At 62.8% G+C, this 17,185-nt stretch overlaps 1 protein-coding gene across 1 annotated transcript; it reads left to right on the top strand.

Moving 5' to 3' along the window:
- Positions 1-694: 694 nt before the first annotated feature.
- Positions 695-15,477, top strand: LOC308236028 (ATP-binding cassette sub-family C member 12-like; the record flags this gene model as incomplete). Its single annotated transcript, XM_080645236.1, has 8 exons — positions 695-791; positions 1,883-2,042; positions 2,885-2,963; positions 3,817-3,930; positions 5,261-5,425; positions 5,530-5,618; positions 14,667-15,297; positions 15,439-15,477. The coding sequence occupies 8 exons, from the start codon at positions 695-697 to the stop codon at positions 15,475-15,477; spliced, it is 1,374 nt and encodes a 457-aa protein (XP_080501362.1).
- Positions 15,478-17,185: the final 1,708 nt, after the last annotated feature.

The raw sequence follows: 17,185 nt of genomic DNA on the forward strand, positions 1-17,185 counted from the left end.
ACCGACACTGTGCTCCTGCCACGTCCTCTCCCACCCCGTGATGACTCGCAGACGCGGGGCCGTGTCGGGGAGACGCCGCAGGCCTCCAGGCGGGGCCCGGCCCCTGGGTTACACAGCTTCCAGGCCGCGAGGGCGCGCTGCGGACACGTGCCCCGGCCCACAGGGCCCCCCCGCCGAGCTGTCCCCTGTCGTCGTCCATCTCTACTCGCCAAGCTTCAGCCACTTCGGTTCTTTCTCTGCCTCCCGCGCCCCAGTTTGTTCTGGCCTCAGGGGCTGTGCCCTGGAGACCCTCTCAAATCCCCACGTGGCGGCCCCTCCTCAGCCCCCCTGGTCTCAGGCCTCCTCCCCGTCCGGTCACCCTCCTCCCTCTACATCGGCACCGGCACCCTGCACTCTATTACACGCCTCTGCCGTGTTGTCTTCGCGCCCGTCCTTTCTTCCCCATCGCCTCCTTCCCACGAGCACGTGAGCTTCAGGAGTGCCGGGTCCTTACTGACCGAGTTGGCCATGAACTCTGGTACCTGGAACCGTGCGGACGAATGAAAGAACGAATGGAGAAGCGAAGGTGTGTATTAACCCATCACGTCACTCTGCCCTGCAGGCCTGTGCTCCTGAAAGCGCCCAGCCGCTCCCAGCGGCGCCCTGTCCCCGGGACTGGCCCAGCCGCGGGGAGATCACGTTCAGAGACTACCGGATGAGATACCGGGACGGCACACCCCTCGTCCTCGACGGGCTGAGCCTGCACATCCAGAGCGGGCAGACGGTGGGCATCGTGGGAAGAACAGGCTCTGGTGAGGACAGGCTCCACCGCTGCGTCCCGGTCGTCTCTGCACGGCCTCTGGGGCCGCCAGACACGCAGCACCTCCGGCGGCGTTCCGGGCCGCAGACGGGCCGTGCTTCCCCCTCCGATCTCTCTGCTGTAAATTACGGTTTCAGGTTGAATGGGTGTGTGACGTTGGAAGCAAACACACACCAGTTTTTGAATTAATTACATGAGGACCATTCTGGAGAAATGAGACCCAGAGGATGAGCCGTGCGCACAGCCACTGCGGCAGGGGCGCTTAGCCGTGTCAGGGTGGTCAGCCGTGTCGGGGTGGTTAGCCGTGTCAGGGCAGGTTAGCAGTGTTGGGGCGCTTAGCTGTGTCGGGGCAGTTAGCTGTGTCGGGGCGCTTAGCCGTGTCAGGGTGGTCAGCCGTGTCGGGGTGGTCAGCCGTGTCGGGGCGGGTTAGCAGTGTTGGGGCGCTTAGCTGTGTCGGGGCAGTTAGCCGTGTTGGGGTGGTTAGCCGTGACGGGCAGGTTAGCCGTGTCGGGGTGCTTAGCCATGTCGGGGCGCTTAGCCGTGTCGGGGCAGGTTAGCAGTGTCAGGGCGCTTAGCCGTGTCAGGGCGCTTAGCCATGTCGGGGCAGTTAGCCGTGTCGGGGCGGTCAGCCGTGTCGGGGCGGTTAGCCGTGTCGGGGCGGTTAGCCGTGTCGGGGCGCTTAGCCGTGTCGGGGCGCTTAGCTGTGTTGGGATGGTTAGCCGTGTCGGGGCAGTTAGCCGTGTCGGGGTGCTTAGCCGTGTCGGGGCACTTAGCCGTGTCGGGGCGGGTTAGCCATGTCGGGGCGGTCAGCCGTGTCGGGGCGGTCAGCCGTGTCGGGGCGGTCAGCCGTGTCGGGGCGGTTAGCCGTGTCGGGGCGCTTAGCCGTGTTGGGGCGCTTAGCTGTGTTGGGATGGTTAGCCGTGTCGGGGCGGTCAGCCGTGTCGGGGCACCGCTGGCCCCGCGGCGTGGGCAGTTTCTGTCCGCACACCCTCATGAGCGTTCACTGCCTGAAGACGCCCCAGACTAGGTACTGGGACACGATGGGAGGGGGACCCGACGTGTGACCGGCCGTCCCGCCCCTAGGCAAGTCGTCGCTGGGAATGGCCCTGTTCCGCCTGGTGGAGCCGGCAGGCGGCACCATCCTCATCGACGGGGTGGACATCCGCACGGTTGGGCTGGAGGACCTCAGGACCAAGCTGACCGCCATCCCCCAGGACCCCGTGCTGTTTGTAGGTACAGTAAGGTAGCTGTTTTGATCGCTGTGCATCCCTATTTTCGGAGAGTGAAGTCAGACCGCAAGGAACTGTGGGAGGCGCCCACGGCGTGGCTGGCCGGGCCGGGCTGCTCTGCCTGAGGGGAGCAGCTCCCCAGGGAGGCCTGGGAGGAGCCGCGAACCAGGGCCCTGAACGTGACGTGTAGTTTACAGACCCCATCGCTAGCAAGCAGGACGCTCACCCGCGGTGAACAGAATCCTGGCTCACGGCCCGGCATCCTATCGGGGTTAGCAACGGCCCCTCTGAGGAGTCCCCGGCCAGTGCAATCCAACAAGCCCTTATCCCTCGGGAACTGCGTCAGAACGAGGCTCCCGCACACGCACAGCAGGTGGCAGCTTCTCCGGGTTACGGCCCGGGTGCAGGCTCAGCCGGCCTCTCTCGGTCCTGTGAGCGCCGACCCTCTCCTGAGGGACGCCTCGCCCGCTGAGCGCAGCGGCCGCACTTGGCGTTGTATGGAAACCCATTCCCTGCACATCTCTCCCCCATCAACAAGCCGCCCGCCTCTGGCGGCCGGGACTGCAGGCAATGGATACAATGGCCCTCACGTTGCTCCTCCCCTTCCTGTCTGCCAGGAGTCTGCAGGAGGTCAAGTCTCACTCGGGCTGGGGCCGGCCGCTCTCACACGCCCCTGATGGGCTCTGTGGGTCCCGGGTCTCTTGGCCCGAGGTTGGTGTTGGATGGGCCATCGCCTTGGGCTGAGTGAGCCCTGCCCCGGAGCGGCTGGGCCCCGACAGCCTCCTGCTCCCCCACGCGCTGTGGAGCCTGCTCCCCAGGCCTCTCAGCATCAGCGGCCGCTCCGTTCCTCACGCAGGTTCAACCTGGACCCCTTCGAGAGCCACACGGACGAGATGCTCTGGCAGGTGCTGGAGCGGACGTTCATGCGAGACACGGTAGGGCTCGGGGTGTCCCGGGGAGTCTGGTTCACCCATGCCCCCGGCACCTGGCCCGGGTTGCCATGTGACAAGCACTGGGCCAGCGTGTGGCCCGGCTTATGTGTTGGCCCCACATATGTGAGGGACACAAGCCTTGTCGACTGTTAACGATTAAAAGCAACAACAGGTAAGATGAGGTCTCCAGAGGCCAGGAGTCAGCCAAGACCTCCACCTGTGTCACAGCACGTGGGCCTGGCTGCCGCCCGCGGGCTGGCGCGCCTCCTCCTCTAGGGGTGCAGAAATGAAGCCTCGGGGAGGTCAGGTGCAGGCTGGCGAGTGGCACAATGGAGCCTCGAACCCAGGTCCACCTGACTTAGAGCCGCGGCTGGGCCGGCAGCCTCACCTGCCTTGGGAAGCAATAAGCCTGGGTGGAGAGGGTGTGGCATCTCCGGGGGCCGCAGGCAGGAGGCTGGTGTGGCCTGCCCTGGGGCTGGCTCCGCCCACGGGGGGTGTGGCCTCCTGTGCAGCCCACGGGACGTCCAGGTTTCTGTCCGTCCGTGGAAACAGAAGCCCTGGAAGGAGTTAACACTTGTCTGCGCTCCTCTGGCCCACCGGGCCTCATCGGTATTCTTCAGGCGCGGCGTCGATGCGGTGAAATCACGCTGCGATTCTAAATGATCAATGTCCGCCTACTCCCCGTCCTCCCCTGGAGCCCGCTTGCAGTGCTGAAGCGACGGTTGTTTTCCACTTTCTTTCCCGCAGTAAAATAAAGCCGCTGAGGAGTGCGGGAGGCGGGGGCAATCCATACAGACGACACAGGACGCTTTTCATACATCTTCAGCGCAAATGGGGCCTCCTCTGTGTTTTCCAGATAATGAGACTCCCGGACCAGCTGCAGGCAGAAGTCACCGAGAACGGAGAGAACTTCTCCGTCGGGGAGCGGCAGCTGCTCTGCATGGCCCGGGCGCTGCTCCGCAACTCGAAAGTAAGGGGGCAGCAGGAGGACGGGTCCGGGCCGGACGCACTTCCCGCCGCGCCCTCCCCCCCGGGGGAGAGCCCGCCTTTGTCCTTCAGCAAAGAGAGAGCCATCGAGCCCTTTGAAAACCGACCCCCTTTTCTTAAAACAAAGTTGAGAGAGGGGAAAACTGAGTAATAGCAGCATGTCCACACTGGCACCTGCCTCTCCCGGTCGGTCGGTCGGTCGGTCGGGCGGTCGCTCCCCGGGGAGCCCAGCTCTGGGATTCTCTGTCTTCCATGCTGTCTGGGTCTGAGAAAGCTCCCTCTCAGCGTCTTCCCTTTGTCCCCGATGGTCCGGGGCTGATACACGGGGCCTGGGACAGTCAAGGACGTGAGGCCTGAGGATGGCAAGACGCGTGCTCGTTTTGCGCAGGGACAGCCCTGCCGCGGGGCTGAAGGAGGGGTGTGGTGCTGTCGTCTCTCACCTCTGAGCCCTGGGCGAAGTGGAGCCTTGGGTGTGCTCCCCAGATGCGCCAAGGGCAGGAGGGGCCAGCCCCTCCGTGCTGACTGCCAAGCGAGGAAACAAGCAGAGCCCGGGGAGGCTGAGTGACCAGCCAGGGTCAGGCGGAGTGGCCCTGTGGGAGGCAGAATAATGGCCCCCGGGCCCCCCAAGAGGCCCACGCCCTGACCCCTGGGACCTGGAACTGTGTTACCTCACCTGGGAAAGGGGCGCTGCCTAGTCCACTAGTCGGGGGTTTTTGAGACGCGAGAGTCTCCCGGATTCCCTGGGTGGCCCCGGTCTTTATACGAGGTGGGAGGAGAAGGAGATCTGACAACGGAGTGGAGGTGAGAAGGATGCCAGGAGGTGGCCACGGGCCAAGGAGCGTGGGCTGCGTCCGGAGGCTGGACAGGCAAGGGCCCGGTTTCTTTCCGTTTGTGTGTGTTAAGCCTCTGGATGTGTGTGAATGTGCAAGAGCAGGAAGCTCATGTAAGTGCTGTTGTTCTGCTGCACGCTGACTTGCTGTTAGCGTGGGAGAAGGTCCTGGCTGCTTCTTCCTGCCAGTTTGCAGGATTAGAATAAACCACTCACAAAGAGGAGTAAAGACTACACAATCCTGTTCCCCAGCCGGTCCCTCTGAAGAAGAAGGTGGTGTAATGTGACTTTTGTTTTTGCCATTCTTTTTCTAACCTTTTGAGGTGGATACATAGTGCATTACTTTTCAGCCCTTCTAAATCAATTAATCACTGGCCAGTGCAATAAAACGAGCCGTTATCAATCAATAGAGCTAAGACTATGAATTTGCCTCTAGGTACAGCTTTGGCTTACTGTGACTTTTACCACCTTTCTTTCCCAACAGATCATTCTCCTTGATGAAGCCACTGCCTCCATGGACTCCAAGACTGACAGCCTTGTGCAGAGTACCATCAAAGAGGCCTTCAAAGGCTGCACAGTGCTGACCATCGCCCACCGCCTCAACACGGTCCTCAACTGCGACCTCGTCCTGGTCATGGAAAACGGGAAGGTACGGCAGCTGTTGGCATCCCCCGGCTTCAGTGGTTTGGGCAGAGGGGTGTGGGGGGGGAGGATCTTCTCTGACAGCTGCAGCTCTCCTTCCCTGACTTCCAGGTGGTCGAGTTCGACAAGCCCGAAGTCCTCGCTGAGAAGCCAGGTTCTGCGTTCGCAATGCTACTCGCAGCAGAGAACAAAGTCCGAGCGTAAAGGGCCCAGCGGACTAGGAGGAGGAGGAGGACTGGGATGAGCCTGCGGGAGGAGGGCCCTCATCCCCGCAGGCAGCCCTGGCCCACGGCCCTCCCACCCCGACCCAGGCTGAGCTGCGCCGAGGTGGCTTCCCTGCTTCGCCCGGGCCATGCCTCCTGACCTCACTGGGCAGCCTGGGCTGGTTGTGCGGTGAACAGAGGCAGAGGAAGGTAGTGGGTTCACAAATGCCCCTCATATCCTGAACCTCTAAGGGTCCCTCACTGTCCTCATCAATACCACCTCCGTGCCTGAAAAAATAGCCACTTTCAGTTAAAAACTGGTCAAAGTAAACAGAACGGGCAAATTCCTAGGAGGGAGTTTATAAAGGTTTCCTGCCTTGTTGTCAGAAGGGAAAAGAGCTGAGTTTCTCCCCGTCTGACTTCTATCTACACGTATCTTAAATGCGAGAGGCGCAGTAGCCGCGCGCGTCTGTAGCATGAAAGACTGATTACAGTGGTTAGCAAAAAACCTTTAAAAAAATCATATTGCATGTGCCATTTGATCCATGATAATAACCAGGAAAACAAGATGCTGAGTTTCTCTATAAATGACATTTTTCTATCTTCTCTGCTGGTCATTAAAACGCAGTAGGAAATTAACCCACCCCGAAATGCCGCCTTGCAATCCTTTCACTGCCGGTCCCCGCGTCCGCACCGCTGCCTCCCACACCCTGGCTGCTCTCTCCACGGGCTCCGCCGTAACCCGCCCTTGCTCACACCGCGCGGTTTGCTGACGGAGGCCGTGAAGACACGTTCCCAGGAGCCCGGGAGTCGGGGCGGCTAATCACGGTGACATCGGGATAAAAACAACCTAAGGTCGGACGGGCACTGTCTCCTTAGGATCAAAGGCCCAAGGGGGCACTAGTTCCCGGGGAGCAAGGGTTCCCCAATGGTGCACAGCACAGGGGAATCCCTCCCTCCCCCGGCCCCCTCCCTGCAGCCTGCGGTCAGGAGGCCTCAGAAAGAACTTGCTGGTTCCATTCTCGCTCCTCGAGGGAACAGACCTGAAATTGGCCCAGGATTGTTGGTTAAAATGTAAAATGTTCTTTGCTAAGAGTTAGAATCACGCTGGCCAGAAGAGCAGGATTGAAGACGAACTGAAAAGGACAGGAGGCCGCTGGGGGTCAGATGCACTGATCAAAGAAATCCCTTTCCCTCCGGGCTAACTCCGGCACCAACACCGCACGTGCACGCCCATTTCCACGGAGCGGGCCGGCCTGCTCCATGACCCGCACGTCTCTGCGCCTGCTGAAAACGTCCCCTCTAGGGGGGCCGCGGGGGGGGTGGGGGGGACCAAGGTCGTTTCTATGCTTTTAGCACAAAACACAGCGGGCCAGGCTGGCCTTCCCCTTAGCGCCAGGCGCCTCTGGGGCCCCGGTCCTCCTTCACCTGGCAGAGTACCATCAAAGAGGCCTTTCAAAGGCTGCACAGTGCTGACGCGGGGAACCTACCTGTCTCCCATGTCCTTCAGAATCTGTTCACGATGTTAACATGATGTTAACATGTAACTCCCACGTTAACCATCTTCGAGGTACAGCCCGGCAGTGAATGCGCTCACAGGGTCGCCATGCCCGCCACCACCTCCAGACCTTGCTCATCAGCTCATCTGCCTGGAGGACACTGAGCCCCCACCCCCCCTCCTCCTCCGGCGCCGGGGCCCCGATTCCACTCCCTGTCTCCTGCAAGTGGACGCCCAGAGCACCTGCCTTTTCGTGACGGGGTTGCTCCCCTTAGCCCCGAGTCCTCAGGCCTGTGTCAGCACTGCACCCCTCTGTGAGGCATCGGGGACGCGGGGCGTGGGGCCTCGCTGTGGGGTGACGGTGCCTCACGCTTGGTGACTGGGGGCCTTCTCCTGTGTCACGGGCCTTGCCTTTCTCGTCAGGAGAACGTGCCTGGCACCGCAGAAGGCTCTTCACAGAAAAGACACAGTCCTGCCGCCTCGCACCGCTCCTTCTCTGCTCCGGCGTCCTTTTAAAAAACACGTTCTTACTGATTTCAGAGAGGCAGGGGAGGGGGAGAGGGAAACATCAGTGAGGAGGGAGAACCGTGGATCGGCTGCCTCCTGCCGCCCCACACTGGGGATGGAGCCCCAAACCCAGTAGCCCTGACTGGGAATCGAACCCTGACCTCCTGGCTCATAGGTCGACGCTCAACCACTGAGCCATGCGGCTGGGCCCAGAGTGGAACCAGAACTCCAGCTGAACGAGGGGAAGTGGGGTTTTCCTTCCTGGACGGTAGGAATCTGTGGGCAGGCTCAGCCGGCAGGCCCGCGCCTGCTGCAGAACCTCACAGGGACAGAGAGAACATTCCATGGCTCCCAGGACGAGGCAGCCTCGCCGTCACGCCCAAGTTCACAGGGTGCCTCTCTGCCACCGGGACGTCCGGCCCGTGCTAACGGCTCATCCCCACCCCCGCCCGTGCCGCCTCCTCAACCTACGTTAGGAACATCTGCTCTGATGGGGGGGTCACCTCCGATTTCCCTACAAAACGACCTGTTTTCTAACCCAGCAGGCATCGCGCCGCTTGAATGCCTCCTGCTCTGGAATCGATCCTGCTCAAGCCACGTTATTGGAAAAAACTCCCCAGTTGTTTTCCATGGAGGGCGGCACCTTCCCCGGCCCCCCACCCCCCGGCCTGCGATGCACATCACTGTCTCTGTGAGTCCCCTGGGAAGCAGCTTCATCCACACGCCGCACCTCAAGTGTGAGAACAGCGGTTCGAAGCAGGTCCTGTGACGGCAGATGAACCGGTCACCTACTTCCTGGCAGACGGGGAGTGGGGGGCGTTGAGGGGGGCTCTGAGAGGCTGTCCCCGAGGAGCCGCACCCCAGCATTTGCAGGTGGCGGAACGTTCCTAGCCAATGTCCCCCACACTGATCATCCGTCGCCTCCCAGATGGGGCTGTGATGAACAGGCCGGACTGCGAGGAGCAAGGTCTGGGTCAAACTCATGATCACACAAAAGCCAGAGGCCCCTCGATGCCAGCGTTCCCATGATGCCCCTGACCTGAGCGAGCTCATTCTAGGGTCGTCACTATGACTATTATTATGGAAACTGGGCTGGAGAGCGGCAAGTGTCGGCTGTTGGGGACCTGCACACAGGTCGTGACTCCAGGGGCTGTGCTCTGACCACGTCCCTTCCATCGATCCCGACACTCAGCCCACACGTCCCTTCCACCGATCCCCACTTGGCCCACACGTCCCTTCCACTGATCCCCATCGGCCCACACGTCCCTTCCACCGATCCCCACTCGGCCCACACGTCCCTTCCACCGATCCCCACTCGGCCCACACGTCCCTTCCACCGATCCCCACTCGGCCCACACGTCCCTTCCACCGATCCCCATCGGCCCACACGTCCCTTCCACCGATCCCCACTCGGCCCACACGTCCCTTCCACCGATCCCCACTTGGCCCACACGTCCCTTCCACCGATCCCCACTCGGCCCACATGTCCCTTCCACCAATCCCCACTCGGCCCACATGTCCCTTCCGCCGATCCCCACTCGGCCCACATGTCCCTTCCACCGATCCTGACACTCGGCCCACATGTCCCTTCCGCCGATCCCCACTCGGCCCATATGTCCCTTCCACTGATCCCCACTTGGCCCACACGTTCCTTCCACCAATCTTGACACTCGGCCCACACGTTCCTTCCACCGATCCTGACACTCGGCCCACACGTTCCTTCCACCGATCCTGACACTCGGCCCACACGTCCCTTCCACCGAGCCCCACTCGGCCCACACGTCCCTTCCACCGATCCCCATCGGCCCACACGTCCCTTCTACCGAGCCCCACTCGGCCCACACGTCCCTTCCACCGATCCCCACTCGGCCCACACGTCCCTCCCACCGATCCCCACTCGGCCCACACGTCCCTCCCACCGATCCCCACTCGGCCCACACGTCCCTTCCACCGATCCCCACTCGGCCCACACGTCCCTCCCACTGATCCCCACTCGGCCCACACGTCCCTTCCACCGATCCTGACACTCGGCCCACACGTCCCTCCCACTGATCCCCACTCGGCCCACACGTCCCTTCCACCGATCCTGACACTCGGCCCACACGTCCCTCCCACTGATCCCCACTCGGCCCACACGTTCCTTCCACTGATCCTGACACTCGGCCCACACGTCCCTCCCACTGATCCCCACTCGGCCCACACGTCCCTTCCACCGATCCTGACACTCGGCCCACACGAAAGCATGGCCCTCGGCCCTGTCCTGGTCTCCTCAGCCCTCCACTGCCGGCCTGGGCTGTGAGTGGAAGCTGGACTAAGGAAGAAGGACCTGCCTTCTAACCAGGGTCATTCCTCTGTCAAGGCTGCGTAAATGGCAGAAATGGCCCGGGTCCTGGAGCTGGGCTGTGACCGGGGGCCGCGTCACGGAGACAGAGGGGTCCCAGCCCAGCAGGGCCGAGCCACCCGCACTCTCACATCCACACGCAGCTCCGGGGGCAGCTGCCAGGTGCTGGGGAGACTGGGGGCTCCGCTTGGAACCAGCCAAGCTCATCGCTCCAGAGGGGCGGGGCCGGGACGCCAGCCTCATTAGCGGAAGTCTCCACCGCTGACCACCACCAGCACAAACCTCGTTTCTGCCAACGTTTCAGGCCAGGGACTCCAAGGCCGCGTCCCCACGGCCCCCTGGGAGCCGGGCCTCATTAAGGAAAGAGTCATTGTGCCCACAGCTCCCCAGAACGGCACCGTGACTGCGCCTTTCCTGCAGCGCGGCCCGGGACGCCGAGGAACTGGGTCATTCCCAGAGAGGCACTCCGCCCCTCGCCCTGCCAAGCCCTGTCTCAGCGGCTGGGAAGCCACGAGGGGCCTCTCAGGGAAGGACAGAGTCTGCCAAGATCGAGCTGCGCTGACCTGAATTCTGCCCCGCGCGGCGAGCACGCCTGTTTCCGGCCCCGATGGCCCCCTGGTCACCAGCACCATCAGCCCCCCACCCCTCGGCCTGGACGGGGTTCACGGAGCCTGCGGGCGCGGTCAGGCTGTTGCTGCCGTGCCCACGTAGCCCTGGAGCTGCTGGCCGGGAACCCGGGGCCCACATCCGGACCCCGATCCATCGGTCAAAAGTCAGCCAAGCATTTTCCAAGGCTCCGGGAGGCTCATCTGGGGAGACTTCGAGTGAAGCCTGCCCGTGGCTCACAGAGCAGAAGACGGGGTTCGCCCCTTGGGGACCCACAGATCTGGTTGAAAGTAATCTTCCCAACCAATTACGTCCAATCTCTGCTTCCCTCACATCCACTTCCCGTGGCTCCCGGCACTCGTGTGCTTTGAAGAAGCTCCACCAGAGACTCTGATGTGCAGCCGACGCCAGAAGAGCTGTCGCGAGGAGTGTTCTGGAAACGGTGGGGACTGAACGGGAAGTCCTGGCCTCCAGGCACTCGCTGCCCAGTGAGGGAAATAAAGTGCAGCTAAGTCACGACGCATGTGAATGATGAAATAAAACACCGCAAGAGATGTTCCAGGGCAGCGCTTACTGGGGGAGAGAGGGGGAGAGGGAGGGAGGGAGGTGGGAGAGAGGGAGAGAGAGAGCACTTGAGGGGGGCGTAGAAGGGACAGAGTTGAGAAGACACCGGCCTTGAGAAGGCTCAAGTGCTCTGTGGGGAGACAGGAAACCGAGGAGAAACTCAGAGAGCGGGCGGGCCATTCCGCTGAAGTGCTCTCAATTGCCATAAGGAAGCAGGCGGAATTGTGGTTCCCAGGAGCGGCGGCGAGACGCAGGCTGGGCTGACCGAGTGGGGGGGTGAGCAGGGGCGCCGGCTGCAAGGCCAGGCAGGGGCTGTGCTGACCATGGCCTGGAGCCTGCTACGTGGGAGATTTCTAGAACTCCCTCGCTGTGGGTCCCTGACCTTTACAGCGACGGAGCACAGCGCCGAGAGCCAACAATGCCATATTACACTGTGCACTGGAAAAGGTGAGATTTGTTAAGAAAGTAGATCTTCTGTTGAATTTTTTGCCATGAAAAATAGGGGGGCACAGGAAATGTGGCTGTGGTGATGGTTTCACGGGGGTGTGCGTGTGCCAAACTCATCGGATCACATCCACTAAACGCGCAGTCCTCGGAACATCAGGCGTGTCTCAATAAAGCGGTTTTTAAGAAAAGACAACGGCCTTGACCGAAGCCTGGTGCTTGGCCTTTACCCTGTAGGCACGCAGGAGGCTGGTTTCTGAGCAGGTGAGTGGCGAGGCGCTGAGGTTTCTGACTTCTGTTCCCGGGGGGTTGGATCTGTGGTGTGATGAGGCGTGGTGTGCACTGGAGTGGGCTCGACCGAGATCAAGCTGTGCAGACGGAGGGAGACAGGGGGAGATGGAGGGAGACAGGGGGAGACGGAGGGAGACAGAGGAGTCCGCGGGCCCTCATGACCCCCGGGATAGGACTGCTGCGCCCGGCAGCTGCCTGAGTGGTGTGCTATTAACCAGACGGGGAGATGGCCAGCGTGGGGAGGATGAGGCTTTGGGACACGGGCCTGACGTTGCCTGTGGCTGTCACCTACTGACCACAGGAGCCTGATGCTTGGGGATGTGCTCCCCACCTGTAGGGTGGGCTCAGACACCGGCCTGGCACGGGGCTGGGAAGGTGACAGACAATGTGCACACACTGCCTCCCCCGGGCCTGCTCCGAGCAACAGCTCCGAGGGGGCTGCTGCTTTGGTGTCAGGGGACCTGGGAGAGGATGCTCGGAGGGAGGGGGTGCCTGAGGGGTGGAGCTGAGCCTGCTGCACTTGCATGTCTAAAGGACACGTGTTTCCGCGCCTGGCGTGTCTGCATGGCATGAGGCCGGACGGAGAGCAGCTGGGGAAGCACCTGACAAGTGCAGGGGGAAGTAGGAGCAGACATCACAGGCCGGTAAGCCGCTAGGTCCTCTCACCGGAGCCCCGCCTCCACGCATGACCGGAGGGCAGGGGTTTGTGGCAGGGAAACCCCTGCTGTGGGTGCAGAAGCCAACAAGGACTGGCTAACACCAGCTCAGCCCGAGATGGAGGGGAAACGGACCGGAAAACATCCCACAGCCCATTATACCATCCTTACAATGAAATGCTACCAGTAGAAGGGGGGGTCGCGGGGCCAACGCCGTGACACTTCTGGAACGGGCCACATGGGAACAAGACCCCTCTCAACCAGAGGGCGGAGTCAGAACTTGGCACCACGAAGTTCAGAAGCAACCCACCCTAGGAAACACCCAAGAACTGACCGATGGCCACGCAGTTCACTCGCCAAGTTTGCACACAGCCACTCGGACGGCTCCTTCCAATTCTTTCCCGGCGGTGCCCCGTGAGATTCGCCACCAGGAGAGCAGTGGGCAGCGGCGGCAGCTATCCCGGGCTCACCCCCTCACCCACGCTGCCCTATTTTTCTCTACCTAAGTAGTAAGACTTGCTTTTGCTCTCACTCGGACTCGTTCTCGAATTCTTTCCTGCGCGAGCCCAGGGCCTGAAGTCCCGGCCGTGCTGGGCTCAGAACGGGGCCTGTGGTGGCATCGCAGCAGAGCTGTCCAGTAGGAGCAGGTAGGGTGGGCCCAGGGCCAAAGCGAGGGCCCAGCACAGAGACAGAGTGACCACAGAGACTCACGCAGGTGGGCGAGGCTGCCAGGGGAAGTATGGAAAGAGAAAAGGGGTCAGCAGTGGGCTGGGCTCCTCCCTGAGATCGTCACTGTGGCCCAAGGAGGAACAGAGAGAAGAGAAGGAAGACTGGAGGGGCTGAGGATCCACTACGCCGGCCCACAGGCCACAACTCTCCCTCCCACAATCCGGTTTTGTAAATAAAGTTTTATTGGCACACAGCCACCTCCCCATGTCGATGCATCATGGCCTGCGGCTCCGTGTGAGCCATAGCCACAGAGCTGAGCAGCTGCTGCAGAGACCACCTGGCTGCAGAGCCGGAAGCATGTACTAGCTGGTCCCGTGCCGACCTCTGCACCAGAATCGCGGTCCCTGAGAGCAGGGGTGCAGGCCCAGTACAGCGCATGTGGCACCCCCGGTGCTGGGAGACGCCTGGCAGATGGCAGGCGCTTCATGAATGTGTGTGGAATGACTGGGTGAAGGGAAGCAGGTGCTGGGCTGGTGTGAGGACGGGGAGGGGGGTTACTGCCGAACCAGGGGGAGCATCAGCGCTTGGGGGGCTGGCTGGGGTGACAGACAGGAGGAGGAAGGGCACAGGAGAGGAGATGCTCTATGAGAATGGCTCACAGGGGCCGGCGGCTGCAGGAGGACAGATGAGAGGAGGGGCGTGGCCTGGAAGGCGAGAGGGCACTCCGCAGGGGAGCTTCCGGGAAAGAGGGTCCTTGGGAGGAGCCACGAGGGGAGGAGCTCAGGTTCTTGGAAGGCCTCCCTCCCCCCTGCTCTTGGCCTGGGTCACCCCTGGGCTCCCGGCCTGTCCCCAGCACCCTTCAAGCGGCCTGGCACGCATGCTTAAGAGGCTCTCCCGCCCCTCCCGACCCATTCACACTTTCCTCCCAGACACAGGCCCCGGGCTGCTGCTTTGCGGTGAGCATCCTCTGAGTCTCTGTAGCCCGTCCCGGGGAAGGCCCCGAAGACGCTGTCAGAACTGAGAGCGGGAAGTGTCAGGGCTGGCTGTTCCCTCCTGTTCTTCAGCTTTGCTCTAAGGCCCCTCTGCGGGCTCCACTGGGGGGTGTTAACCATCACGCGGCTCCACTTCAGTCTGCTGAATGCATCCACCTTCTGCCAGGCCCCCTGCAGACGGACGGGACTCAGCCCAGCCCAGGCCCAGCCCCTCCCGGAGCCTCCAAGGGCTGCCTTTTTCCGTGGGCCCAGGGAGCTGGTGGTGGTGAAAGCAGCACCACAGGGTCCGCATGCAGCAGGCACCATGGATCCATTCACCCCACTCAGCCCCACCGGGCCAGGAGGGGGCCCCCCGTGGGCGCTGACTGGAGGAGGAACTGCTCAGGCCCCTTCAAGGGAAAGCCCCCGGGGCCGGCCCTCGACTCCATGGGCCCTGCGACCAGTAAGCGTCTGCACTGAGGTCTTCTCCATCTCCAGGAAGAGCTGCGACGCTGTTACCCATGGGTGCTGGGCAGGAGAGCGGCCCCACCCCCGAGAGGGCCTTCCCAAGGGCCTCGCTGCCTTCCTCCCCCGGGCCTTCCCCACCCGGGCCTTCCTCCCCCGGACCTTCCTCACCTGGGCCTTCCTCCCCCGGGCCTTCCCCACCCGGACCTTCCTCCCCCGGACCTTCCTCCCCCGGACCTTCCTCCCCCGGACCTTCCTCCCCCAGACCTTCCTCCCCCGGACCTTTCCCACCCGGACCTTCCCCGCCCTGGCCTTCCCCGCCCTGGCCTTCCCCGCCCGGACCTTCACCGCCCGGGCCTTCCTCCCCCTGGCCTTCCCCGCCCGGACCTTCACCGCCCTGGCCTTCCCCGCCCTGGCCTTCCCCGCCCGGACCTTCACCGCCCGGGCCTTCCTCCCCCTGGCCTTCCCCGACCGGGCCTTCCTCCCCCCGGCCTTCCCCGCCCGGGCCTTCACCGCCCTGGCCTTCCCCGCCCGGACCTTCACCGCCCGGGCCTTCCCCGCCCGGGCCTTCCCCACCCGGGCCTTCCCCACCCGGACCTTCCCCACCCGGGCCTTCCTCGCCCGGGCGGCTGCTCGGGAGGAGGAGCAGATGGGGTGCCCCTGGGTGAGGCCTGGCTGCTCGCCCCTCCCTCTGACAGCTGACTCTTCTGGACAAAATCAATCAGAGCCGGTCTCGTGTCACGGGACCAGTGACCATGGCAATCTGTTGAGACTCACGCCCTCTCCTCTCCCATCACCCCCCCAGGATGCCCCCACCCCACATGAGCACATCTGTGTGCACTGAAAAAGCAGGAGGCTGACCTCCGCCCCCGAGAAATAACCACCAGGTCCGTGCGGGTGAGCAGGGGCCGGGCGGGAGGGCTCAGGCCGTGGTGCCGCCTGGAGCCAGACCGAAAAGTTTCACCCCAGCCCGTCCGTCCTCTGGGAGCCATTTGGGGCTGCGCGCTCCCGTGTGGCCGCCAGGGGCTGCTGTGGTCAGGGTGAGAGGCCAGAGAGCTGTTTACCAAGAGGGAGAGAGGAAGCAGGCAGAGCCCTGGTTCTCTCACCGCGGGAGTGCTTCTGAGATGGTGGGGGAGGGGCACAGGGTGCTGGCCCCCAGCCCCCACTTGGCAAGTCGGTGACTCCTCTCCTGCAGGGTGGCCCCACCTGAATGCGCCCTCCGTCTGAGCCACAGGCGCAGGCCCCGGTAGCCGGCTGGTTTGGGCTGGTTTCACGACCCCCCTGTCCCCCCACCCCTCCCCCACACACACACACAGTGCTCAAGGAGAAAAGGCTGGGAGTGGGGCGGGACCCCCAGTGCACGGCAAGGGATGAACATGGACAGGAGCAAACCAGACTTGGGGGTGCGAGGGGTGATCAGCGCCTCTCACGCTCGGTAATGCTCCGTGGGGCTGAGGCCAAGACAGGGAGCTGTCAGTGACTGCCTCTGACCCCGCACAGCTCCTACTGAGCACCTACCATGTGCAGGAGACCTCACTCCCATCGGCAGTTCTCAGGGGAGCTGAGGGGGAGCGAAAAACAGCGTCCGCTTGTCTTCCAGGAGGCAGACCCGGACGGGGAAGCCGGGATTGAGCCGGGATTGAGGGGGGGGGTGGCGCAAGGCTCTCTCTCCTGTGGCGGAGACACACGGAAGCCGGGGAAGCGGGTCCCCGCTAAGAGAGATATCCTCCGTGTCGCTGAAAGGTCGCCGTGGGTGGCACTGTTATTACCATTGTTTTCGTCATTCTCATCCTGGACGTTTTTGCCAGCGTGAGCAATCATCCACAAAGGGCACGCATCGCTGCCGACCAATTCAGCTCTTTTCAACGTGAAACAAAACGAGAGCGGATTCTCCCCTGTGGAGGAAGCCCTGAATCAGCAGAGTTAGTCACGGCATCTTCGGGCCGCAGCCGTCTGGCCTGGGCTCCGCGCTCCTGCAGGGGTGGCACCAGGCGCCAGGTGGGAGTCCCGCACCCGCTCCGCAGCCCTCCCCGGGGCACGCAGGCTGGAGGGACACACAGCTAGCGTCTCCTCGTGGGGCAGGGGGCCTGGAGCCGGGCGTGCTGGGGTGTCTGTCCGGCCCCCCCGAGATAGTGGGAGGTTTGTGGACCTAGTCCCGTGGTCGGCAAACTGCGGGTCGCGAGCCACATGCGGCTCTTTGGCCCCTTGAGTGTGGCTCTTCCACAAAATACCATGGCCTGGGGCGAGTCTATGTTGAAGACGTGGCGTTAGAAGAAGTTTAAGTTTAAAAAATGTGGCTCTCCAAAGAAATTTCTGTCGTTGTCCTGTTGCTATTTGGCTCTGTGGACGAATGAGTTTGCCGACCGCTGCCCTAGTCCATCCAAGCCAGGCGCTGTGTGCAGAGGGCGGGGCGCGGCCTGGGGGAGGTTTGTGTATCGGGAACCGCCTCTTGCTCTCCTTACCATCCTTTGCTCTCCAACGACAGGCGGATGAGCAGGAGGGAACCGTGAGCACTGAGCCTGGTAAGTGCCCCTGACTGGGAACCGAACCCG

Source organism: Plecotus auritus, assembly GCF_963455305.1.
Source record: "Plecotus auritus genome assembly, chromosome: 10".
Taxonomy (NCBI): Eukaryota; Metazoa; Chordata; class Mammalia; order Chiroptera; family Vespertilionidae; genus Plecotus; species Plecotus auritus.